This window comes from Hemiscyllium ocellatum, chromosome 6 (genome assembly GCF_020745735.1).
Source record: "Hemiscyllium ocellatum isolate sHemOce1 chromosome 6, sHemOce1.pat.X.cur, whole genome shotgun sequence".
NCBI lineage: Eukaryota > Metazoa > Chordata > Chondrichthyes > Orectolobiformes > Hemiscylliidae > Hemiscyllium > Hemiscyllium ocellatum.
The window spans coordinates 17,713,471-17,741,283 of NC_083406.1; the positions used below are offsets into that span (position 1 = coordinate 17,713,471).

Consider the following 27,813-nt stretch of genomic DNA (forward strand, 5'->3'; position numbering starts at 1 on the left):
CAAATGACTTGATGACAACTCCCCCATAAAAAAAATAAGAGAGGTACTTGTATTTCTATAGCACCTTTTGTGACTTAAGGGTATTCCAATTAAAGACATTTTTTGAAGTTGCATCACACTACGTACATGCAAAGCAAGAAGTACTGCAGCCTGTTACACACAGCAAACTCTCTCAGACAAAGATATAATGGCAATCAAATAAACTGTTTGTGATGTTAATTGAAGTATACATACATGGGCCAGGGCTCAAGAAAGAATTCCTATGCTCTTCTTTGAAGAAAGAGTTACCTGATGATTTATGTGATAGAGTGCACACACCCCTTTCTCACTCTGTCAGTAGGTCTGATACTACAGGCTTCCTCACAGGCTTCCCCTTTGAGGCCTATCTGCTCCCCCACCCCCCACTCCCCAAGGCAGTCCCGGTCATTATCTTCCCTCCCAACACTTCAGCCACCACCTCCATAGAGTGAGAATGTGAAGATCTGGGGGCACTCCCTCCTCTTATGGGTGATCTTGTCCTCACAGCAGGGAAAGCAAAGAAATAATTGTTCTCACCCTACCAGTGTCACCTCAGCAGCGACCTGCTGGTGCCTTATATCTATGCAAGGTCCTCAGGTGAGCGTTCCCTACCCTGGTTCCAGGTTGTCCTTTGGGCCTATGGGTGCTGACCTCAGAGCTACTCCTGTCCAGGCTGCCTTGGTTTGATAGGAGCCCATCACTGAGAAAAGCAGTGAAGCTTTGCAGAACTGTAGAGTCATTCTCTTTATTTTTAAAATTCATTTACGGGATGTGGATGTCACTGGCTGGGCATGAGTCTATCGCCTGCCAGTAGTTCTGCCGGACGAGGTGGGAGTGAACTGCCTTGGAGAACTGCTGCGGTCTCTTTGGGGAGGTAATTCGGGATTCTGACCCAGTGAGACTGAGGGGTCAATGATATAGTTCTGATTTAAGATGGTGAGCGACTTGAAGGGGAACTTGCAGGTAGTGGTGTTTCCACTTATATGCCACCCTTGCTCTTTTAGTTGGAAGTGGTTATAGGTTTGGAAGCTGCTGTCTAAGGACCCTTGGGAATTACAACAGTGCTTCTACTGAGTGTTGGTGGTAGGGGAGTGAATGTTTGAGGACATAGTTCCAGCTATGTTCAATGCATTGCCCTGACTGGTGTCTAGCTTCCCCAGTACTGTTGGAGCTGCATCCATCTAAACAAGTGGGAAATATTCTTTCAACAACTGTACCTCGTTGATGGTGGATGGGCTTTGGAGAGTCAGGAGATGAGTTATTCCTGCAGGATTCCGAGCCTTTGACCCGCTTTTCAGCCAGATAAATATTGTGGATATGTCCAGTTCAATTTCTGGTCAATGGTAAACTCCAGGATGATGAGAGTGCGAGATTGAGTGAAGGTAATGCCATTGAAGGTCAGAGGGCATGGAATGTTCAATTATTTAAACCGATTCCTTTATGAGCCACCAGATGAAGGAGTGGTGCTCTGAAAGCTGGTGCTTTCAAATAAACCTGTTGGGCTAACCAGATGTTGTGTGATTTTGAAAGTTCCTTTTAAATCTCATCATCATCCCCCCACACTCTCTATTTCCCTGCTACCAACACCACCACTCCTCAGGTAGTACATTCCAGATCAGAACCAGAAGAAAAAAATGGCCTCCTTATTCCTAACAAACAGAATAGTCTTTCTCACTCAAAGAACAAGTGTTGATGCTATTGCTTACTCATGACCATTAGTGATTCTATATTCAGCGGGTCCCTCAGTAGTATTGTGTTTATTAAAGTGAGTAACAGTAGTTTGCCACTGTTGACTCTCTGGAACTGTAATATGGTTTACAATCACAGTTCAAGTTTTGAACCCTACATTTCTTCAAGCTTGTTCATTGACAATGTAAATGAAACAGAATGACTTTTTTTTTCTGTGCAAACACCCCAACACAGTAACGATTAACTCATCAATATTAAAGTCTATTCTTCAATAATAAATAAAAGTCAATCACTCATAGAACAGGAACATTAAAATGCTGATGCAGTGGTTGTGGTACAGGATATCTCAGCTCATTGATTGCAAAAATAAAAAGTTTGGCGCTTTTTCATAAATTATATTTGTCTGTCAATTACTTTTTATTACCAAATGTTAAGTAGCCATTAGAGAAACAGAAATCTTTTGAAAGTTATCACTCTAAAAGCCAAAAGAGTGATTAATTGAGACTTGAGTCAGTGGGTACAAAAACTATTCTCTGTGTTGAGTTGTCCTATATTTTTTGGATGATGGATAAAGTATTATATTAGGATGTCTAGACCAGCTGCCATTGATGGTCTCTTGAGTAGTCTCCTCTGGCAGCTCTTCATCGACTAAGTGTCGTGATGTGTTCCACAGTTTAGAAATGATGGCCATAATCTCACTTTAGGTTGTTCCTCACCTTGCACACTGGGGGCAGAATCATAGAAGCCATACAGAATGAAAGCAGGCCATTCAGCCCCTCAAATCCACACCAACCCTCTGAAGCGCATCCTACTCAGACACCACCCACTCCTAATCCCGTAATCCTGCATTTCCCAAGGCTAACCTGCACATCCCTGCGTACTACGGGCAATTTAGCATGACCAATCCAACGAGCAGTCGGTTGCATAGTTTATAGCCTGTGCAGTTTGATTGAGTACTGTCCACCATTGTCAGAGGTGGTTAAAGCCAGTGACCTCTTTCTGTTGTTGGCTCAGCAACGAGATGAAGATTCTTCATATGGCATTGTCCCATTGTGTTCAAATTCCTCGGTTGGTCACAAGGACACAAGTGGTTACCTCTCTCCAACAAAACATCTCTTTTTTTGCTGTGAGGCATAAGGAGCCAATCTGCAAGGTTTCCTTGAGCCAAAAGTATATAGAAAATTTATTAAAAGATTAGGCTTGGGGGAAATCTGAAAAATGCAACATCAAGCATGCAGCAATCATGCAGTCACTTAGGTGCACACACATTTATGTCGGTGTGAAACTAAAGGTAAATGGTGTCCAATACAGAGGACAGTAAAAACAAATATGGTTCAGCGTCCTTTGGTTGTCTTTGGGGTGTAAGGTTTGAGCAATGTTGTTTGGCTGCTCCTTAAATGCAGTCATTCATAGTGAATGTTTAATTATTGACATTTCTCAGTTCCTTGATGATTTTGTTTGCAGCAGTTTTTGTGGGAACCAGATACCAGCTTATTTTCGAGAGTCATAGCGATGTACAGCACGAAAATAGACCCTTCGGTCTAACTTGTCCATGCCGACCAGCTATCCTAACCTAACCTAGTCCCATTTACCAGCACCTAGCCCTTATCCCTCTAAACCCTTCCTATTCAAATACCCATCCGGATGCCTTTTAGATGTTGCAATTATACCAGCCTCCACCACTTCCTCTGACAGCGCATTCCATACACACAACCCTCTCAGCATGAAACAGTTGCCCTTAGGTCCCTTTTAAATCTTTCCCCTCTCACACCGCAGAGAAAATACCTTGCCTATTTAGTCTATCCATGCCCCTCTTGATTTTATAAACCTCTATAAGGTCACCCCTCAGCCTCCGACGCTTCAGGGAAAACAGCCTCAGCCTATTCACTTCTTAACTAAAAAATGTACACTTTGGATTTTCCCAGTATTAACTTGTATTTAATACCTGGGATTGAATAAGTGTCACTGAGTACTATTCCATTCGATCTGTCTTTTTGTGCTTTTAGATTTGCTCTTTCAGTGACCCCTTCGCCATCTTCCTGCTTTCCTACTTTTCCTATCCCTTCATGTGTATCTGTGATAGTTGCTCTGACTCTCTATATGTGTGCTTGCTTTACATGCCTTTGCATTTATTAGTAACTCTGTCCTACCTCCTGTGTGTGTGTGTATGTGAATGTGTCTGTCTGTTGTCTGCTCTCTATTTGTGCTATGTTTTCTTTTTCTTTCTTTTTGCATGTTTCTTACACTAACAGTGGTCACTCTCTCACTCATTCTGATAGATTTCCCATTCCAAAGACAAAACCTGTTACCTGCCATCTCATTAAAATTAGTGATAGCAGTACTGGTTGAGAAAATTGAGACAGCAGATTCTATCATAGAATCCCTTCGGTATGAAAGCAGGCCATTCAGCCCATCAAATCCACACTGACCCTCCAAAGAGCATCCCACCCAGACCCACCCCCATACCTAATCCCTGCAACCCTGCGTTTCCCACATCCAATCCACCCAACCCGCACACAATGGGAAATTTAGCATGGCCAATCTACCTAACTTGCACAATTTTGGATTATGGGGGGAAACCGGAGCACCCGGAGGAAACCCTCACAGACACGGGGAGAATGCGCAAACCTCCACACAGTCAGCCAAGAATCAACAATCAGCCACACAGACAAGTCAGCTAAGATCGAACCCAAGTCCTTGGCTCTGGGAGGCGGCAGTGCTAATCACTGAGCCCCTGTCCCACCCAATTCTGGTCATTTCTCTGCCAAAATGATCTCAGAACTTCCCTTAACAAGCTGGTTGTGGTGTGTATTTTCAAGGGACTCTTTGTGGGGTCAGTGCGTGATGGTGGTTGTGCCAATGTACAGTGTTTTGTTTTTGTGAATGCATTCCTGAGTCCTTGGTGGGTTTCGATAGGTGAAAGCATGGCAGTTGGCCCACATTGGGAAGAATCCATTTGTTTTACAGAGTTTTAATAGTCCCATCTCAGAGCTCCCCTGCTACCCTCTGATACGGATGTGGATTTTTTTTTAAGCTTTTTTTGTCTAATCAACCTGTTCAGAGATGTTATTACTCGCCTCTGGAGCAGGTGGGACTTGAACTCAAGCCCCTGGCCCAGGGGTAGGGACAACGCGCAACGGAATTTGAATTTCACTGCCTACTATGGTGGGTTTTGAACCCATGTCCCCATAACATTAGCATGGATCTCTGAATTAGTAGTCAAACAATATTTTGTGTAATGAGTTTCAGATGTAAGCCTTTATTCCAGCAATGCCTGTAATTGAGCAGTCTCGTCTCATCTCCATGCAGAGGCTATTGGAAGTCTTGTTGTGTTCCATTCATTCCAGATGATGAATTTTAATGTCCAGATAATTACCCATTGGATAGCCAGCCTCAGATGCAGTCATCAGTCCCAGCTATTAGACATTCCCATGTATATTTCTGAGAGTTTTGTTACTTTCATGTCAGGTGAGTTTGGCAGTCATTTTAAAGTGTCCCAGCTCTTTTCTAACTAGTTATCTCTCAGTCCCCAAGTCCACGGCTTTTATGTTTAGCCAATGAGATTTTGAGATTTAACAGTCTGTATTTTATCGTCATAAGACCAGGCAGTAGGTAGAAATCAGGTGGAGGAAATGTGGGCGCAGCAAGTTCCCATAAAACAGCAAGCTCATAATTGCCAGTTAATTTCTTTTATATCGATTATGTTGGTTGTTTGATAAATATTGGCCACAACACCAAAGCGAAATCCCCAACTCCCCTTTAAAATGGTGACATGGAATCTTTTAGTCAGTTGAGAAACAGAGAGATCTCACTTTAACATCTGATCTAAAAGATGGCACATCTGACAGTGCAGTATTGAGTGGGTGTTGCACTGAGAGTGTTTACTTGGATTTTGTGCCCTGGGACTCGTTCTAAATATGTTGCTACTGTTTCTGCACAGACAAGAAAATGTATTAAAGCATATTTTGCCACAATGGATCATGTTAAATAAGTTGTTAACGTTTACTCTGTCTTCAAGCATTCATCTTCAAGCGAAGCACTGAGCCATGATTCAATCAATGCACTTGAATTCACAATGAACGGCAGCTCATTAAAAAAGCAACTCCAAATTTTCATTCAAACTAGTTTAGTTCAAAGTAAAGCATCTCTCTAGTAAAACTTCATCTCTTTGAAATGACTTGAGGCATGTTGATGAAGACAGGAAGAAAGCTTTAGGCATGGCTGATGCATTTTGTTTTACTGTTCCTGATGTGCCAGATTTTGATGTGAAGGTTTGATTTAAATCCTAGTGATCTGGGCATTTTACTGACTTCCGAGAATGATATCAAAAGAGGCCATTTGGCCCATTTTGTCTCTGCTGGCATTATGAAGGAGCTATCTGATTAATCTCTTGTCCCTACTCTCTGTAGCTCTACAAGTTTTATTTCTTTATGGAGAGGGAGATAGTAGCCCATTGGTAATGTCAGTGGACATTAATCTAGAGGCAAAGTGTAATGCTTCGGAGACATGGATTTAAATCCCACTGCAGCCTCTGTTGGAATTTAAATTAAATATTGAAAAAAAATGGAATCTAAAGCGAGTCTCAGTAATGATGACTATGAAGCTAATATCGATTGTTGCAAAAAATAATTGATTCACTAATGTAGGGAAGGAGATCTTTTGAAGGTGTAGAAATCTAATTCCATTTGAAATATGAAATTCGCTGATAAAGTGCTGGATTTTTGATCAAGGTGGGAATTTGCAGAAATGTGACCACCTCACCCTGAGTTTGAAAACAGTTCACTGCCCCATCTCTCCCTTTCAGAATTCCTCTTGTATCAACGCTCAGCTCTGGGAACAGAAACATCGCTATCATCACTGTACATGTTGGACAGTACATCTGCTACACTTGTCACCAAATGTGAGACATGTGTATCTTTGGCAACAGGAAATAAATAAGATGGACATTTAATATACTTTTTTCCACTTAGCTTGCGTATTGTCAGAACTATCTTGAACTTTCTTTATAAAAAATCCTCTTAATTAAAGTCTGGGCAATGAGTACGAAAATTAGGCTGTTTTTGTATCAGGTAAGCAATCTGCTTTGCCACATTACCATCTGATATGCTGAAGGTGAAAATGTACCCTATGATTTTTTTTTAAATTGGCTGTAAAACTGACTTTAATGGTCCTTAGCACTGATGTCAATTAAAAATGTGAAACTTGTACGTGGTTAATATCCCAGGGGGTCCATGAGGTGAGCTTGCAATATTTCTGTTTGAGGGAGTAATTGAATTTGCGTAATGGTCCCATCTTATCCATTAGGCAAATCAGCAAGGCATTAATTAAAAATACATCACCAACTCTGCACACATCTTGACTAGCATTGGAAATAATTTACCCGAGACCAATCTGCATTGCCAGTTTTATGTCGGGTGATGAATGGAGAATGAAGGCCAAGTGTATTTATGTGTCATGGACTGAATTTTATGGTTCCCTTCCTGATGTATATTTGGCAGCGAGATGTGGGTTTGAGACATGGAGTATGTCAGGAGTTTGCCCCCACTGTCTTGGTGCCCACACTGTCCCTCTTGACTGGGGGCAGACAGACACTGCAATCAGCAACCTGCCTGACTGCCTGCTGTCTTTCTTTCCAAAGAGATAATTCTCAGGCAATTAAGTCTATTAACAAGCCAGTTGACCCAAACAATGTGATGCCCGCATCATTAAATGGGTGGTGGATGGGTGAGTGACTTAAAACAATTCTGTGCAAAAGGTGGGAGGTTGCTTATTTTGGAGGGTGGTACTGCACGTGGGTGCTTTCTCTTAAGACTTTACCACTCCCCCTGATTCTTCAAAACTCACTTGACCAGTTCCACCCCCCTCCTTAGTCTCCCCGGTCCCTTCCCACCTCAGAATGTACCGGATCCTCTTGGATCCATTGTACTGCTCTGAGGATTGGTGTACACTAGGACCTATCATAGTTGGGCAGTCTGTTCCCAAGGGTGGAATGGCCTCCTGCTGAGTGCATTATTGTTGAGGCTGGGCCTTACCAAGTGTTGGTCATTGTGGTGCCATCATTCCTTCTGAGGAAGGTGCTTCTTTGAAACTCAATCCCGGTGTCCGTCAATTAATTCATCCTTCAACCCACATTAGGAACAAAAGCATTAAATAACTGTTCTTATCTCGTTTACTGTTTGTGGGATCTTCCTGCCTGCAAATTCATAAGTTCATAAGACATAGGGGCAGAATTAGGTGACTCAGTGGTGAGCACTGCTGCCTCACAGCACCAGGGAGCCGGGTTCAATTCCCACCTCAGACGACTGTCTGTGTGAAGTTTGCACATTCTCCCTGTGTCTGTGTGGGTTTCCTCCCACAATTCAAAGATGTCCAGGTTAGGTGAATTGGCCATGCTAAATTGTCCATAGTGTTCAGTGATGTGTAGGTTAGGTGCAATAATCAGGGTAAATGTAGAGTAGTAGGGTTGGGGAATGTGTCTGGGGTGGGTTACTGTTCAGAGGGTCAGTGTGAACGTGTTGTGCTGACGGGCCTGTTTCGGCGCTAAAGGGATTCTATGAGTCCGCTCTGCCATTTGTTCATGGCTGATATGCTCCTCATCCTCATTTTCCTGCCTTCTCCACATCACCCTTGAATCCATCATCAACTAAATATCTGTCTAACTCCTCCTTAAATTTACTCACTGCCTCAGCATCCACCGCACTTCAGGGTAGCGAATTCCACAGATTCACAACCATTCGGGAGAAGTAGTTTCTCCTCAACTCTGCCTTAAATTTGCTACCCTTTATCCTAAGACTATGTCCTCTCATCCTAGAATGTCGCACAAGAAGAAGCATCTGCTATTTTATCCACACCTTTTATTATCTGGAATACCTCAATTTGATCTCAGATTGTCTGCCTTGCTTCCTACATTACAACAGCAGTTCAAAATGTTGGTAATTCTGCTCACAGCCTCTCAAGTGCCTCCCTTAAAACTTAGAGCCCAGAACCCAGTTGATGCCTATTCATAGACTTATAAAGGTTTAACATTAATGGGCGGCACGATGGCACACAACGCCAGAGACCCGGGTTCAATTCCCGCCTCAGGCAACTGTCTGTGGGGAGTTTGCACATTCTCCCCGTGTCTGCGTGGGTGTTCTCCGGGTGCTCCGGTTTCCTTTAACAGTCCAAAAATGTGCAGGTTAGGTGAATTGGCCATGCTAAATTTCCCATAGTGTTAGGTGTAGGAGAATGGGTCTGGGTGGGTTGTTCTTCGGAGGGCCACTGTGAACTAGTTGGGTCGAAGGGCCTGTTTCCACACTGCAAGTAATCTAAGTAAACATATCTCATTGGTTTTGTGCTCTGTACCTCTAATAATAAAGCAAAGGAAGAAGTATGATTCTTTTAAACAAATGCTTTTGGATATATTGTAGCTCATGGTCTAGAATTTAAAACCTGTATGTGCTATGAATGTTCTTAACTTGATAAATCACCATCAATAATGCTTAAAAACGTAATGTTTGTCTTTCTCCATAGAAAATGATGCAATCTTCCATTTTCCACATGTTCGTTCTGAGTATGGTTGCTGTTGATGTCACTGTGGCTGCCAGCAATTACTACAAGGGAGAGAATTCCAGGAGTCAGTATGATCTGTTTTATCTGGCAGAGGTGGGTACAAGAAACTGTCAGTGATTTCCAGAGAGAAAAATCTGATTCACTCTCTCATCCAAAAGTGTTAAATCACATGCCATTCTCTAGTCCCTTATGCATTCCTGAGAAACTTGAGCTGACTGTCTGCAGCCAGTTTGATGAAGTGTCAAAACTGTCAGATTGCTAGCCTGGATGTACTCTCTGATTAGAAATGCCAAGAGGTAATGAGCAGGCAGGAGACTTGAATGTATGTGGTCACTAGTTTGAGTTCTTCCTTCACAGGCACCATTAGTTATGCAGCAGTTCCTAGGCATAAATATATTTTACATTGAATTTGATGTTGCACAGAATATACAAGTCGTTTGATCCAATTGATCTATGTTAGTGTTTATAAAAGCAAAGAAAGTGCTCATACCTCTATAGCATCTTTCATAACCTAAGGGTGTTCCAAATTGTTTGAGAGACAATTTGGTGCTTTTAAAGTGTAGTCACAGTTATACTGTAAGAAATGTGGTAGCCACACACAAGATGCTACATGCAGCAATGTGGTAATGATGATCAAGGAAGATATAGCTGTAGTTATGGGCAATTTTCATCTGCATACAGATTGGGAATTCAAATTAGTAACAATAACATGGAGGATGAGGAATTCCTGGAGTGTGATACAGGATCATTTTCTGCAACTAGGAGAAAGTGAGGACTGCAGATGCTGGAGATCGGAGCTGAAAAATGTGTTGCTGGAAAAGCGCAGCAGGTCAGGCAGCATCCAAGGAGCAGGAGATTCGATATTTTGGGCATAAGCCCTTCTTCAGGAATGAGGAGGGTGTGCAAGCAGGCTAAGATAAAAGGTAGGGAGGAGGGACTTGGGGGAGGGGCATTGGGAATGCGATAGGTAGAAGGAGGTTAAGGTGAGGGTGATAGGCCAGAGAGGGGGTGGGGGCGGAGAGGTCAAGAAGAAGATTGCAGGTCAAGAAGGCGGTGCTGAGTCCGAGGGTTGGGACTAAGATAAGGTGGGGGGAGGGGAAATGAGGAAGCCGAAGAAATCTGCATTCATCGCTTGTGGTTGGAGGGTTCCTAGGCGGAAGATGAGGCCCTCTTCCTCCATGCGTCGTGTTGCCATGGTCTGGCGATGGAGGAGGCCAAGAACCTGCATGTCCTTGGCGGAGTGGGAGGGGGAGTTAAAGTGTTGAGCCACGGGGTAGTTGGGTTGGTTGGTGCGGGTGTCCCAGAGGTGTTCTCTGAAACGTTCCGCAAGTAGGTGACTTGTCTCCCCAATGTAGAGGAGGCCACATCGGATGCAGGGGATGCAGTAAATGATGTGTGTGGAGGTGCAGGTGAATTTGTGACGGATATGGAAGGATCCCTTGGGGCCTTGGAGGGAAGTGAGGGGGAAGTTTGGGCGCAAGTTTTGCATTTCTTGTGGTTGCAGGGGAAGGTGTCGGAAGTGGAGGTTGGGTTGGTGGGAGGTGTGGACCTGACGAGGGAGTCGCAGAGGGAGTGGTCTTTTCAAAACGCTGATAGGGAAGGAGAAGGAAACATGTACTTGGTGGTGGGATCTGTTTGGAAGTGGCGGAAATGACGAAGAATGATACAATGTATCTGGAGGTTGGTGGGGTGGTAGGTGAGGACCAGTGGGATTCTGTCCTGGTGGCAATTGGAGGGGCGGGGTTCAAGGGCGGAGGAGCGGGAAGTGGACGAGATGTGGTGGGGAGCATCGTCAACCACGTCTGGGGGGAAATTGCGGTCTTTGAAGAAGGAAGCCATCTGGGTTGTTCGGTATTGGAATTGGTCCTCCTGGGAGCAGATGCGGCGGAGGCGAAGGAATTGGGAATATGGGATGGCATTTTTACAGGGGGCAGGATAGGAGGAGGTATAATCTAGGTAGCTGTGGGAGTCGGTCGGTTTATAGTAAATGTCCGTGTTGAGTCGGTCGCCCGAGATAGAAATGGAGAGGTCTAGGAAGGGGAGGGAGGAGTCTGAGACGGTCCAGGTACATTTGAGGTCGGGGTGGAAGGTGTTAGTAAAGTGGATGAACTGTTCAACCTCCCCGTGGGAGCATGAGGTAGCGCCGATACAGTTATCGATGTAGCGGAGGAAAAGGTGGAGGGTGGGGCCAGTGTAGTTGCGGAAGATGGACTGTTCCACATATCTGACGAAGAGGCAGGCATAGCTGGGGCCCATGCGGGGCCCATGGCTACTCCTTTGGTTTGGAGGAAGTGGGAGGATTGGAAAGAGAAGTTGTTCAGAGTGAGGACCAGTTTAGACAGTCGAAGGAGGGTGTCAGTGGAAGGGTACTGGTTGGGTCGGCGGGAAAGGAAGAAACGGAGGGCTTTGAGGCCTTCGTGATGGGGGATGGAGATGTATAGGGACTGGATGTCCATGGTGAAGATAAGGCGTTGGGGGCCAGGGAAGTGAAAATCATTGAGGAGGTGGAGGGCATGGGTGGTGTCCCGAACATAGGTGGGGAGTTCTTGGAATAAGGGGTACAGGACTGTGTCGAGGTATGCAGAGATGAGTTCGGTGGGGCAGGAGCAGGCTGAGACAATGGGTCGGCCGGGGCAGTCAGGTTTGTGGATTTTGGGCAGGAGGTAGAAACGGGTGGTGTGGGGTTGTGGGACGATGAGGTTGGAGGCGGTGGATGGGAGATCCCCTGAGTTGATGAGGTTACGGATGGTCTGGGAGATGATGGTTTGGTGGTGGGAGGTGGAGTCAAGGGGGCAGTAGGAGGAGGTGTCCGCGAGCTGGCGTTTAACCTCAGCGGTGGAAAGATCGGTGCGCCAAACTACCACCGTGCCTCCCTTGACTGCCGGTTTGATAGCGAGGTTGGGGGGAGTGGAGGGCTGCACGTTGCGAGGGTGAGAGGTTGGAGTGGGTAAGAGGGGTGGACAGGTTGAGGCGGTTAATGTTGCGGCAGCAACGACATGTTGAGAAACCAAATGGAGAACAAGCCATCTTAGACTGGGTATTGCGCAATTAGAGAAGAATGATTGGCAGTCCAGCTGTATGAAGCCCATTTGGAGAAGAGTGACCAGAAAGGGGATAGAATTCCTCCACTAAGATGGAGAGTGATGTAATTGATTCTCATATGGAGGAGCCGGGTTTGGACTGGGGTGGACAAAGCTAAAAATCACACAGCAGCAGGTTATAGTCCACCATGTTTATTTGGAGGCACTAGCTTTCGGAGCGCTGCTCCTTCATCAGGTAGTTGTGGAGCAGGACCATAAGACACCGAATTTATAGCAAAAGATTACAGTGTCATGCAACTGAAATGATATATTGAACAACCCTAGACTGTTGTTACGTCTTTCATCTTTCAGAATCTGTTGCACGTTTTGTTCATTAATATGTAAATCCCCAAACATTCTTGAGATAACATGGTTTTTAAAAAAGGGGACATCTCAGCTTAGACAATGCATTAAAAGTGTGAGGTTAGAGTCTGTCTGTATCCCAATCTTGAGTCAGATTGGTTCTATTTCTAAAGTGGAATTTATAAAATATTACAGATTGTGCCTGCAGATTGTGTGCTTTTTGAGCAAAATAGAATGTATCTGCAACGAGAATTCTGCAAATGCAAATTCACCCCATAGACTTATATGTGTGTGTGCATGAGGGAGAGAGAGTCGATGTATGTGAGTGTGTGCATGTGAGTGTGAGTGCATGCACAAGTGTGTGTCTGCATGTGTGCGTGCTTGGTAAAGTGTGTGTGTGAATGTGGGAGGGTGCGTGTGTGGGTGTGAGTGTGTATGTGTGCATGAGAGAGCGTGAGTATGAGAGAAGGTCTGTGTCAGGATGTGTGTGTGTGTGTGTGTGTGTGTGTGTGTGTGTGTGTGTGTGTGTGTGTGTGTGTGTGTGTGTGTGTGTGTGTGTGTGTGTGTGTGTGTGAGAGAGAGAGAGAGATTGTTTAGTGCAATGGGGGATCGTCACCTGAAGATCCAAGGCCGAACGTCTGGACCGCCGAAGTGGTCACCCTGTCTGGTGATTGTAACGCAGTGTCCATTCATCCATTATCGTAGCATCTGCTTGATCTTGCCAAGATACCATGCCTCAGGGCATCCTTGCCTGCAGTGTGTGAGATAGACAACATTGACCAAGTCACATGAGTACCTGCCGTGTACATGGTGGGTGGTGTCCCCACGTGTAATGGTGGTATCCATGTCGATGCACTGACAGGTCTTGTTGTGTATGCCATGACAGGGTTATATGATGTTGTGGTTAGTGTTGTCCTGAAGGCTGGGCAGTTTGCTGCAAACAATGGTCTGTTTAAGGTTTGGTGGTTGTTTAAAGGCAAGAAGTGGAGGTGTAGGGAAGGTTTTGGCGAGGTGCTCATCCTTATCGTTAATGTGTTGCAGGCTGCGAAGAACATGGCGTAGTTTCTCTGCTCCTGGGAAGTAGTGGACAATGAAGGGTACCCTATCGGTTGCAGCCTGTGTCTGTCTCCTAGGAGGTCATTACAGTTTCTTGCTGTGGCACGTCGGAACTGGCGATCGCTGAGTTGTGCATTGTATCCTGTTCTTATGAGTGCATCCTTCAGCACCTTCAGGTGTCTGTCATGTTCCTCCTCACCTGAACAAATCTTGTGTATGCGTAGGGCTTGTCCGGAGGGGATGGCTGTTCTAAGGTGTTTCGGGAGGAAGCTGGAGAAGTGTAGCATTGAGAGGTTAACTGTGGGTTTGCGGTAGAGTGTGGTACTGAGGTGCCCATCCTTGACGGAGATGCGAGTGACAAGAATAGATAGGTACTAAAGAGTAGTCCATGGTAGGTCTGATGGTAGGATGAAACTTGTTAATATCTCACTCTACCGCAAACACACGGATAATCTCACAAAGCTTAACTTCTCCAGCTTCCACCCGAAATGTATCACAACAGCCATCCCCTATGGACAAGCTCTACGCATAAACAGAATCTGTTCAGATGAGAAGGAACATGATGGACACCTGAAGGTGCTCAGGGACGCTCTCATAAGGACAGGGTACGATGCTCAACTCATTGATTGCCAGTACCGATGTGTCATATCTAGAAACCGTAATGAGCTCCTCAGGAGACAGACATGGGATGCATTCGATAGGGTACATGTCATTGTCCACTACTTCCAAGGAGCAGAGAAACTACACCATGTTCTTCGTCACCTGCAGCATATTATCAATGAGGATGAGCACCTCACCAAGTTCTTCCCTACACCTCTATTTCTTGCCTTTAAACAACCGCCAAACCTTAAAGAGATCATCATTCTCAGCAAACTACCCAGCCTTCAGGACAACATTGACCACAACACCGTACAACCCTGTCATGGCAACCACTGCAGGACATGTCAGAGTGAACCACTATTACATGTGGGACACCTCCCACTATGTACGTGGCAGGTACTCATGTGACTCGGCCAATGTTGTCTGTCTCATACACTGCAGGCAAGGATGCCTTGAGGCATGGTACATTGGTGAGACCAGGCAGACGCTCCGACAATGGATGAATGGACATTACACAACAATCGCCAGACAGGGATGTACCCTCCCAGTAACACTTCACTGGTCAGAGACATTTGGCTTCGGTGGACTTCGGGATATGCAACAACGCAGAGTGGCCGAGCAGAGGCTGATAGCCAAGTTCGGTACCCATGGGGATGGCCTCAACCAGGACCTTGGGTTCATCTCACACTACAGGTGACCCCTCTACGCTATACACTCTCTTTCTCTCTCTCTCTGTCTGTCTCTCTCTCTCTCTCTCTCTCTCTCACACACACACACACACACACACACACACACACACACTCTCTCTCTTACATATACACACTCCCTCTCATATATACACACATACCTCCCACACTCACATTCACCCTCTCACAGGTTAAGATTCCATCACACACACACACACATTTTACCAAGCATGCACACATGCAAACACACTTGCTCTCACACGCACTTGCACAGAGATGCACACACACACATGCAGACTCTCTCTCATGCACACATACACACACATACATACACACACACATGCAGACTCTCTCTCATGCACACACACACACACACACACACACACACACACACACGTCTATGGGGTGAATTTGTATTTGTGGAATTATATTGGCAGATACATTGTATTTTGCTCAAAAAGTGCACAATCTGCAGGCAGTCAATCCACGTAATATTTTATAAATTCCACTTGGGAAGTAGAACCAGTTTGAGTCAAGATTGGGATACAGACAAACTCTAATCTCACACCTTTAATGCTTTGTCTGGAGCGGAGGTGTCACTTTTTTTAAAACCTTTGTTATCTCAAGAATGTGACTTAAATGTAGTTCTGGGATTTACATATTAATGAACCAAAACCTGCAACCCATTCTAAAAGATGAAAGACTTAACAGCAATCTAGCTTTGTTCAATGTATCGCATTGGTTGCATGACTCTGTAATCTTTTGCTATAAATTCTGTGTCTTATGGAACTGCTCCACAATCACCTGATGAAGGAGCAGCGCTGTGAAAGTTAGTGCTTCCAAACAAACCTGGTGGACTATATCCTGGTGTTGGGAAATTGAATCTCAGATTAGGGACCTGAATCTAGATAGAAGAAACTATGATTGTATGAAGTACAATTGGGAAACATCATTCCACAGGATGGCAGTGGATAAGCAATCACAAACATGTCAACGTGCATGGAGGAACCACAATTGTTCATTTCTGGCCCAGAAATATAACAAGAAAGGTGGCCTAACCATGACTAACAAGGAAACTTAGGGATAGCATTGCATCCAAGGAAGGGGTGGACAAATTCGTCAAAAAAAGGCGCAGACCTGAGGATTGGGAGCAGTTTAGAGTTCAGTAAAAGAGGACAAAGTGATTGATTTAAGACAGGAAAATACAGTATCAGAGTAGGCTTGCGGGGATTATGCAAATTGACTTCCATAAGTATATGAAGAGAAAAAGATTAGTGAAGGCAGTTGTAGGCAAAACAATAAAATTTGGTCTATCTTCACAAAGGAGAGCACAAATAGCACCCTGTTGTGTAACACATGATTTAGTGAACAGGAAGAAGCGAAGGAAATCAGTATTAGCAGAGGAATTGTGTTGGGGAGATTGATAGGACTGCATGCAGATAAATCACCAGAATCCCAGAGTACTCAGATTACAACAGGATCTTGACCAGATGGGCCAATGGGCTGAGAGGTGGCAGGTGGAGTTTAATTCAGGTAAATGTGAGGTGCTGCATTTTGGGAAAGCAAATCTTAGCAGGATTTATACACTTAATAGTAAGGTCCTAGGGAGTGTTGCTGAACAAAGAGACCTTGGAGTGCAGGTTCATAGCTCCTTGAAAGTGGAATCGCAGGTAGATAGGATAGTGAAGAAGGCGTTTGGTATGCTTTCCTTTATTGGTCAGAATATTGAGTACAGGAGTAAAGAGGTCATGTTGCGGCTGTACAGGTCATGGGTTAGGCCACTGTTGGAATATTGCGTGCAGTTCTGGCCTCCTTCCTACCAGAAAGATGTTGTGGAACTTGAAAGGGTTCAGAAAAAGGATGTCACCAGGGTTGGAGGATCTGAGCTATAGGGAGAGGCTGAACAGGCTGGGGCTGTTTTCCCTGGAGCATCGGAGACTGAGGGGTGACCTTATAGAGGTTTACAAAATTATGAGGGGCATGGATAGGATAAATAGACAAAGTCTTTTCTCTGGGGTCGGGGAATCCAGAACTAGAGGGCATAGGTTTAGGGTGAGGGGGAAAGATATGAAAGAGACCTAAGGGGCAACCTTTTCACACAGAGGGTGGTACGTGTATGGAATGAGCTGCCAGAGGAATTGGTAGAGGCTGGTACAATTGCAACATTTAAAAGGCATTTGGATGGGTATATGAATAGGAAGGGTTTGCGGGGTATGGGCCGGGTGCTGGCAGGTGTGACTAGATTGGGTTGAGATATGTGGTCGGTGTGGACAGTTGGACTGAAGGGTCTGTTTCCATTCTGTACATCTCTATGAATCTATGACATAAGGAAGTAGATCTACAAATAACGGATGCATTGGTGGTTACCTTTCAAGATCCTACAGACTCTGGAACAGCTCAAATGGATTAGAGGGTAGCGAATGTAACCCAAGTATTTTTTTTAAAAGATAGAAAACAAACAGGGAATTATAGATTGGTTAACCTGATATTGGTAGTAGGGAAAATGCCAGGGTCTACTTTAAAAGGGTTAAGAACAGAGCACTTGGGAAACAATGATAGGATCAGACAGGGCCAACATGGATTTGCATAGGGAAAATCATGTTTGACAAATGTACTGGAATTTTTCAAGGATGTGATTAGAATTGATGAGGGGGAGCCAGTGGATGTGATTTATTTGGACTTTCAGAAGGCTTTCAATAAAATCCATGAGAGATTAGCTTGGAAGGTTAAGCCGATGGGAATTGGTGATAGTGTACTAACATGGATACAGAATGAGTTGGCAGACCAATAGAAATAAAAGTGACTTTTTCTGAGTGGCAGCCAGTGACTCGTACTGTACCACAGGGATCAGTGTTTGGGCCCCATCTATTCACAGTATATATTAAGGATTTAGATAATGGAACTAAATGGAGTATCTCCAAGTTTTGAGATGACACAAAGTTGGGTGGAAGGGTCAACTGTGAGCAGGATGCAGAGATGTTGCACTGTGATTTGGAAAAGTTGAGTGGTCAAATGCATAGCAGGTGAAGTATAAAGTGGATGAATGTGAGGTTATCCATTTTGGTAGCAAACGCTGGAAGGCAGATTATTATCTGAATGATAAATTTGGAAAAGGGGAGGTGCTGCGACACATGGATGTTGTCATACAACATCCACTGAAAATAAGCATGCAGGTGAGGAAGGCAAGTGGTAAGTGGTAGGTTAGCCTTCATAACAAGAGGATTGGTATACAGAGGAAGACTATCGGAAGGACACAGGCAGGGAGTATTTTGTTCAGTTAATCGAGTGCCGGGTAACATAGTTAGCCAACCATTGGGACCTTGCCATCTTGTTCAGATAATCCGAAATTCTGTTAATCGAATGCTAGATAATCAAGGTTCCTCTGTACATGAGCAGGGATGTCTAGCTGCAACCATGCAGGGCCTTGGTGAGATCACAGCTGAAGTTCTATGTGCAGTTTTGGTCATTTTGTCTGAGGAAGGATGTTCTGGCTGTGGAGGGAGTGCAATGAAGGCTTGCCAGTCTGATTTCTGGGATGGCAGAACTGAAGTGTGTGAAGAGAGGTTAGATCAGTGAGGACTGTATTGACTGGAGATTAGAAGAATGAAGAGGGACTTCACAGGAACCTATGGAACTCTTGTAGCACTAGATATTCCTAATGATGGGTGAGTCTAGATCCAAGGGAAACAGGATACCAGGTAAGCCATTTTGGACAGATATGAGAAGAAATTTCTTCGCCTTGAGTATGTGAGCCTTTGGAATTCACTTCCACAGAAAGTAGCTGAGGCCAAAACTTTCAGTTTTCAAAAGGGAGTAAGATACGTTCTTTGGGCTAAACAGATCAAAGGATATGGAGAGAAAGCAGGAACAAGATATTGAGTTGGATGAACAGCCCTGATTTCATTCAATGGCAGAGCAAGCGCAAAGAACTGAATGACATACAGCTATGTGCCTATGTTTAAATAAAGTCAGAAATCACATGATACCAGGTTATAGTCCAACAGTTTTATTCAAAATCACAAGCTTTCAGAGTGCTGTTCCTTCCTCAGGTGAAGTCATCTTCTGAAAGCTTGTGATTTCAAATAAACCTGTTGGACTATAATCTGCTGTCTTTTGACTTCTGACTTTGTCCACTCCAGTCCAACACCAGCGCCTGCACATCACGCCTATGCTTAAACAAGACCTGAAAGTGGATTTGCAAGGGGATGAAACTAGCAGAAGCACTTGTTCGTTCACATTGGTTGTAATTTGAATTTCACTTCCTTGACTTTAGGTCAGAAGTGTAAAATACTGATTTAAAGAAGAAATTGGCTTGGAATGTTTGAGGACTGTTCTTTCAAGGCTTGATTTTCATCTCCTCAGTGATACAAGTACAATTTCAGGTTTTTGAACGTGTGTACAAATGTTGGAAAGGCAGGCATTCTCTTTAAAGAGCAAAATCTTTCTGACATGCTCAGACACCAACTGTCAAATGTTCTGTCTTCTTCCACTTAAACAAGTTTTCAAATTCTCCAATGTTACCTAAATGACAAGAAAGATGCTTTTTTTATTGGTCTCTGAAGTTAAACAAATCTCTATTCGGATGTCAAGCTGAGTTCCAACTAGACTGCTTTGGGAATGAGCTGTTTTCCTGCACTATTCGTATGAAGTGCAAATACCTCAGTAATCTGCCAGTAGGATACTGAATCTTATTGTCTTGACAGGAGGATTGTGAACGTGTTTGCTCAGAATAGAAAATGTGCTGACTGATTAATCATTAAATAAACAATATGGTACTTTGGATAGTTCCAAATGAACACTCAGTGCATTTATGATCATTTTAAGTCTTTTAGTTTAGGTCATAGAGTCAGAAGTTTACAGCATGGAAACTGGCCCTTCGGCCCAACTAGTCCATGACACCCAGTTTAAGTGAAGAAGTTATAGATACTTACAAGAAACAAAGAGCAAAGAACATTAAAGCATAGGAACAGGCCCTCTGGCCCTCCAAGGCTGCATCAATCCACATCCTCTATCTAAACCTGTCACCTATTTTCTAAGGATCTGTATCCCTCTGCTCCCGGCTCATTCATATATCTGTCTAAATACATCTTAAGTGACGCTACCGTGCCTACTTCTACCACCTCTGCTGGCAATGTGCTCCAGGCACCCACCACTTCCTGCATAAAGAACTTTCCATGTGCTTCTCCCTTAAACGTTTCCCCTCTCACCTTGAACTCATGATCCCTGGTAATTGGGTCCCCCACTCTGGGAAAAAGCTTCTTGCTATCCATCCTATCTATTCCTCTCATGATTTTGTAGACCTCAATTAGGTCCCCCCTCAACCTCTGTCTTTCTAATGAAAATAATCCTAATCTAGTCAACCTCCCCTCATGGCTAGCACCCTCCATACCAAGCAACATCCTGGTGAACTTCCTTTGCACCCTCTCCAAAGCATCCACGTCTTTTTGGTAATGTGACGACCAGAACTGTACACAGTATTCCAAATGTGGCCAAACTAAAGTCCGATACAACTGTAATATGACCTGCGTGCTCTTGTATTCAGTACCCCGTCTGATGAAGGAAAGCAATGAGTATGCCGTCTTGACCACTCTATCGACCTGCATTTCCACCTTCAGGGTACAATGAACCTGAACACCCAGATCTCTCTGCATATCAACTTTCTCCAGGGCTTTTCCATTTAACATATAGTCCATTCTTGAATTGAATCTTCCAAAATGCATCATCTCACGTTTGCCCGGATAGAACTACATCTGCCATTTCTCCGCCCGACTCTCCAATCTATCTATATTCTGCTGTCCCCTTCACTATCTGGCATCTTCTGACAGTCCCCTTCACTATCTGCTACTCTACCAATCGTAGTGTTATCTGCAAACTTGCAAATCAGACCATCAATACCTTCCTCCAGATCATTTATGTATATCATAATGGTCAGGGGAAATTTGAGACTAGCAAAGAGGAAAAAGGAAGCATTCATAAGGTCTAGATGACTGAAAACAGATGAAGCTTTGGAAGGATATCAGTAAAGTAGGACCGAACAACAGTGGTCCTAACATGGATTCCTAACATGACTGTTCCACTACCACTCTCCGCCTCCTGCTGCCCAGCCAGTTTTCTCTCCATCTAGCTTGTACACCCTGGACCCCATGCAACTTCACTTTCTCCCTCAGCCTACCATGGAGAACCTTATCGAACACCTTACTGAAGTCCATGTATATGACATCCGCACACCTTCCCTCGTCAATCAACTTTGTTACTTCCTCAAAGAATTCTATTAAGTTGATAAGACATGATCTTTCCTGCACAAAACCATGCTGCCTATCACTGATAGGCACATTTCTTTCCAAATGTAAATAGATCCTATCCCTCAGTATCTTCTCCAGCAGTTTCCCTACCACTGACATCAGGCTCGCCAGTCCAAAATCACCTGGATTATCCTTGCTACGCTTCTTCAACAAGGGGACAACATTAGCAATTACCAGTCCTCTGGGACCTCACCCTTGTTCAAGGATGCTGCAAAGATATCTGTTAAGATCCCAGGTATTTCCTCTCCCACTTCCTTCAGCAACCTGGGATAGGTCCCATCTTAATGCCTATTAGAGTACCCAACACTTCCTCCCTCCTTATGCCTACTTGACCTAGAGTAATCAAACATCTATCTCTAACCCCAGTATCCGTCATGTCTGTTTCCTCAGTGAATACCAATTCAAAGTACTCATTAAGAATCTCAACCATTTTCTCTGACTCCACGCATAACTTTCATCTTGTGTCCTTGAGTGGGCAAACCCTTTCTCTAGTTACCCTCTTTCTCCTTATACACGAATAAAAGATTTTGGGATTTTCTTTAACCCTGTTTGCTAAAGGTATTCCAAGACCCTTCTTAGCCCTCTTAATTCTTTGTTTCAGGTTGGTCCTACTTTTCTGATATTCTTTCAAAGCTTCACCTGATTTCGGTCGCCTTCTTCCTCTTGGCTTGTCTCTCAATTTTACTTGTCATCCATGGTTCCCTAACCTTGCCATTTCTATTGCTCATTTTCACGGGGACATGCCTGTCCTACACTCTAATCAACCTCTCTTAAAACCTCCCATGTATCAAATGTGGATTTACCTTCAAACATATACAATTAACAAATCTTTTTAAGTTTTAATTGTTCATTTGTGAACTGAGGGTGCCATTGGTAAGGGATGTGTATATTGTAAGCTATGGCTCACTGAATAGCACTTCTATCTTTGAATCTAAAGGCTGTGGATTCTCTATAGACTTGACCACAATATCCAGGTTGACATTCTAGTGCCGTGCAGTATTGAGAATGTGCTACATTCTCACAGGTACCATCTTTTGGATAAAATATTAAACTGAGGCCTGCCTTGCCTCTTGGATAGATGTAACAGATTCTATTTTGAAGAAAAGCAAGAGGGTTCTCACCAGAGTCTTGGCCAATGTTTATGTTTTGCTCCATATCACGATCTCCTTGCTGCTTGTGGGAGGTCACTGTGCACAAATTGGCTATCATGTTGCCTTACATCAGAGAGTGCCTTTTAAAAATGGCTGTGACATGTGCTACAGAAATGCAAGCTTTTTTTCTCGTTTTGGTTCTTGTCCAATGCTAATTGCTCTTGAGAAGATGTTAATGACCTGCCACTGTGAGCTATTGCATGCTGTGACCCTCACTGTGGGTGTACCTGTGTCAGTTTGGTGTATCTTGGAGGGAAACTGGAGTAAGTGAAGTTGGGTGCATCGCTTGCCCTTCAAGGTGTTAGAGGTTGTTGGGCTGAGAAATACTGTAGAAGAAGCTTGGTAGTCGTAAACAATTTGCTTAATATGTGCTAATAGCTGAGGATGTAAATGGTGTTGCAAGGGTGCCAGTCAAAGCTTTGTCCCGGATGGTGTTGAATGGCCTTGGATGTTGCTGGAATTGCACTCATCTGTGCAAGACAAAAGTGCAGACTGCAGATGCTGGAAACCAGAGTTTAGATCAGGGTGGTGCTGGAAAAGCACAGCAGGTCAGGCAGCATCCGAAGAGCAGGAAAATCGACATCAATTTTCCTGCACCTCAAATGCTGCCTGACCTGCTGTGCTTTTCCAGCACCACTCTGATCTAAACTCATCCGTGCAAGTAGAGAGCATTCCATGATCTTGATTTAGAAACTAATTCTACTGAAGCTGCATCCATCATGTAATGATTTAGTTATCAAAATATACTCAGACAACAGGTTCAGTGGAATATTGAGAGGTGAGTAATTTACTGTCTGATTCCTCAGTTAGATGATGTAATTTAATCCTGTCAGTACAATCTGGAAGATTTGGAATGCGAGGGTGGTAGAGTTATTCTGCCTAGAGAAAACATTTTTTTGGGATGCACATTTAAATTGCAAATGAAACAAACACAGTTTCAAAGCTTTTCTGGATAATGACTATGTGCAACATTTGGAATATCTGATTGTTGCTCGTTCCAAATAAATCATCTTAATAAGCGAGAGTTGCCTAATTTAAGGATGGACTGCAGCATGTCACTGCCAGGCATAAAAAGAAGCAGGGTTGCAAACACCTTTTTAAAAAAAAAAGTAAGTAGTTTGAGTTTTAATGGGATTTCTGTTATTCTAAATATGAGATGAAATTGGCCATTTATTCCTCCTTATTCTCTTTGAATAGTGGTTTATTAATTGATCATGTAAGGCACTTATTCTGATAGCAACATTCTATCCATTTTTAGAATAGAATCTAATCATTTGGTCCATTGTGCCTGTGTGGGCTTTTTGATCTCATCAATCGCTCTACACCAGCACATTCCCACGACCCATACTATTACAGAACTCGAATAGCATCAGTAGGAATAGCCACCACACAGTCCTTCTGAATATAAAACGTCCCTTCACGTTGAGTTGTTTTGTGTAACACTATTACCATGCTTAGTGAGATAGATTTCAAACAGATCCAGCAATTCAAGACTGGGCAGCCGTGAGGCATCAGCAGCAATAGAATTGTATTTCTGACAGTCTGCAGTCTCATGACCCATGTATCCCCCATTTTACCAATACCATCAAACTGGGGATCTGCCCTGGGTTCAATGGAGAGTGCAGGAGGCCATTGTCAGGAGCAGCAGCAGGCACACCTAAACATAAGGTGTCAACCTAGCGAAGCTACAAAAGGGGGACTACCTGCCAAACAATATCCACAGCAGTGATAGCCAGGGGTAAGTGATTCCAGATCTAAGCTCCGCAATCCTGCCACATGCTGTCCTGAATGGTGGTGGCCAATTAAGCGACTCAGTAGAGGATGAGGCTGCATAAATATCCCCATCTTCAATAATAGGGAAGCCTGTCACATCTGTGCAAAAGGTAAGGCTGAAGCATTTGCAACATTCTTCAGCCAGAATGCCAAATGGATGATCCATGTCAGCCTTCTCCAGTGAGTCCCAGCATCACAGGTACCTGTCTTCAGCCAATTCAGTTCACTCCAGGTGACATCAAGAAATGGTTGGAGCCACTGGATGCTGCAATTCTGTGGGCCCTGTCAACAGTCCAATAATGGTACTGAAGACTTGGGCTCCAGAGCTTACCGCTGCCCTAGCCAAGCTATTCCAGTATAGCTACAACACTGGCAGCTAACCAATGATGTGGAAAATGGCCCAACTCTGTCCTGTTATATGAAAGGCAGGACAAATGCATTCCATCCAGTTAGCACCCCGTCAGTCCACTCTCGATCATTAGTAAAGTGATGGAAGTTGTCATCAACAGTGCCACTAACCAGTACCTCCTCAGCATTAACCTGCCTACTGACATCCATTCTGGGTTTCACTGGGACCACCCGACTCCTGACCTCAGTATAGCCTTGATCTAAGCGTGGACAAAAGAGCTGAAGTGCGTTGGTGGGGTAAAAGTAACTGGCCTCAACATCAAGATTGCATTTGACTGAATGTGGCATCAAGGAGCCCGAACAAAACTAATCAGTGGAGGGTCAGGAAGGTGAGAGGAAATGTTCTGCAAGTTGGCAAAAAAAAGATTGTGGTTGTTGATCACTCATTTCTGCTCCAGGGCTTCACTGCAGGAGTCTCTCAGCGTGGTCTCCACTGAACTGTCTCCAGCTGCTTCATCAATGCCCTTCCCTCCATTAAAAAGCCTCAAGTGGAGATTCTAGCCAATGATTACACCATGTTCAGTATAATTGGCAATTCCTCAGCTATTAAAGTGATGCATGTCCAAGTACAACAGGTCCAGGACAGTATCCAAGTTGAGCTGACAAGTTACAAGTGACATTCATGCCACATACATGCCGTCTCCCAACAAGGGACTGGCATTCCGTGGCATTACTGCTGTTGAATCCACACTGTCTTTATCTTGGTGGTTACCATTGACCAGAAACAAATATGTGCAAATACTACACAAACATAGCTACGTAAATACTGTCCCATAAAAGCAGGACAGAGACTAGGAATCCTGCATCACCTCCTGATTTCCCAAAGCCAGTTCATGATGCACAAGATACAGAGCAGAAATTCACCAGGATTTCTAATGGCACCTTCCAGACCTACAATTGCTACCAAGGTCAAGGGAGCAAATGCCTTCCAAGGCAGTCACCATCCTGTCTTTTAATTATATTGTCAGTCTTTGAGTGGCACTGGGTCAGAAGCCTGGCTCTCCCTACTTTACAGCGTTGTGAGTCCCCTAACGCTGAATGGATTGCAGCATTATGAGAAGGCAGCTCACCAACACCTTCTCAAGGCCAACTACTATATTCAGTTCACTAAATGCTGACCTAGCTTGCAACACTCACAGCGTGTGAATGAATTTTACAAAAACATAATGATAGAAACGCGGCCTTCACATGTTGAAATAGATACACTTGTTAACAGTCAATGGCAGTTACTGTTAAAGAGTAATTCTTAGTTTATGCAACAAACTTTCCCCTTAAAATTTTGTCTGATATTTCTGAATCTGAATTTGTGAGAGGCATGCACTTTTTTATAGAAAATCAGTTCATTATGATTAATATTTAGAAGCATGTTTTGATGTTTATTTATTAAATTACCTTCTAGGTTGCTTTCACAATCTTGTTTGACCTGGAGGCTCTTGTGAAAATCTGGTGCTTGGGATTCACTGGTTACATTAGTTCCTCCCTTCACAAGTTTGAACTACTGCTGGTGGTGGGGACAACTCTGCACATTTATCCAGACCTCTACCACTCGCAGTTTACATACTTTCAGGTAACCTAACGAATCATTGTGTACTTGAATTAAAGAGATGTCTCAATGTAGTGCGAGCTGGAGAAAGCCAATGCAGTACGATCCACAGTAACCTCTCCTGTCTGTTGTGCTTGGGACTAGGTTGTTTATGAATCATTGAGTGACATTAGAATGCCTACCTACACATGCATAAAGTGGAAAGCACCAAACAGTTGATATGAATATTTGCCTGCTACATAAATAAACATTGATAAAAATATAAGGCTGAAATAATTGCATAGAGGCCATATCTTATCACCATGTCATCCTTTATTTACATGTACATAGTACATGGACTCTGACCAGCCAGCTCAGAGCCAGTCCCTAGAATGAGCAGACTGCCTGACACTCCTTTTCATTTTTTTTCTTCTTTTTTTTTCTTATTAACCCCCACACTACCGCCTAACTGCGGTAGTGCTTATTATTTTTATCCCCAGCACCCATGGTGTGTGTGTGCAGGTGTGACACTCCTTTTCATATCTTTCAGCCAGGACTTCCTGATTGGCCCCAGGTTAACAGCCACAATCAAGGATATCCTACTCAATGAGATCTACCTAGCCCTTATTCCAACCACTACAATGACACAACCAAAAATAAGCATTTACACCTCAAAACATTGTATCTTCATTGTTTCTGTTCCCAAAGTACAGTCCTAAAATAATAATGATTACGTCAAGGGTCTACTTCAAGATTTTCTGGACCATTGGTATTTCTGAACAGTAGAAATCTCAACTGGAGAAGATGATGTGTATTTATCTAGTGTACTGCAATCTCTCATTGTATGCGATAATTTGATTTGGAGATGGTGTTTTTGAAGGTGGAAGTTTCTCAGCAGTTGGTAGATGGATAGAGGGCAGGCAGATGGTGCTCCTGATCGCCATCCCTGGGCAGCATCCTTCTGAGTGAGCTATCAAGAACAAATGAAATGGTGTGATGTATACAATCTCGGATTATTAGAGCACAGCCACATGGACAGAGCCCATTTAAGATCCGTACAGCATGAAATAAGACAAGAGTGACACCATAAGGCTATATACAGATCTTTGAGAGAGAGCAGAGATGATTTACTAGAACAGGACCAGAGATAAGGGACTTCAATTACGTGAAAAACCAAGAGAATTTGGGATTTTTCTTTTTACAGCAGATGGTTTATAGAATCCCTACAGTGAGATGGAGGCCATTTGACCCATCGAGTTTGAACCAACCCCCAAATCCACATCTCACCTAGATCCACATCCCCTCAATCTCTGTAACCTCATGTTTAGTATTGCTAAACTACCTAGCCTGCACATCCCTGAACACTAGTGGCAATTTGGTGTGGCAAATCTACCGAACCTGCACATCATTGGACTGTGGGAGGAAACCAGAGCACCCAGAGGAAACCCATGCACCCACGGCTAAACTGTGTTATCCAGCATTTGATTATCTGGAATTCACTTAACCGAACGAAATACTACCCACCCATTTCCTTCGGATAATCGAGGTTCCTCTGTATCTGAGATTAGAATCGCGTCTAGATCCCTGGCATTTTGAGGCAAAAACACTAACCACTGAGCCCCCATGCAGCCCTAAAATGTTCAAAATTATGAAGAGTTTTGATGGAGTATATAA

General features: G+C 43.8%; 1 protein-coding gene across 3 annotated transcripts in view; it reads left to right on the plus strand.

The window, feature by feature from the left end:
- Positions 1 to 27,813, plus strand: part of nalcn (sodium leak channel, non-selective) — a 296,823-nt gene that overhangs the window by 78,588 nt on the left and 190,422 nt on the right. For all 3 annotated transcript variants that reach the window (XM_060826499.1, XM_060826500.1, XM_060826501.1), the window contains 2 exons: positions 9,220 to 9,351; positions 26,017 to 26,184. In XM_060826499.1, coding sequence (XP_060682482.1) covers positions 9,220 to 9,351; positions 26,017 to 26,184 — 300 coding nt within the window. The remainder of the gene's footprint in view (positions 1 to 9,219; positions 9,352 to 26,016; positions 26,185 to 27,813) is intronic.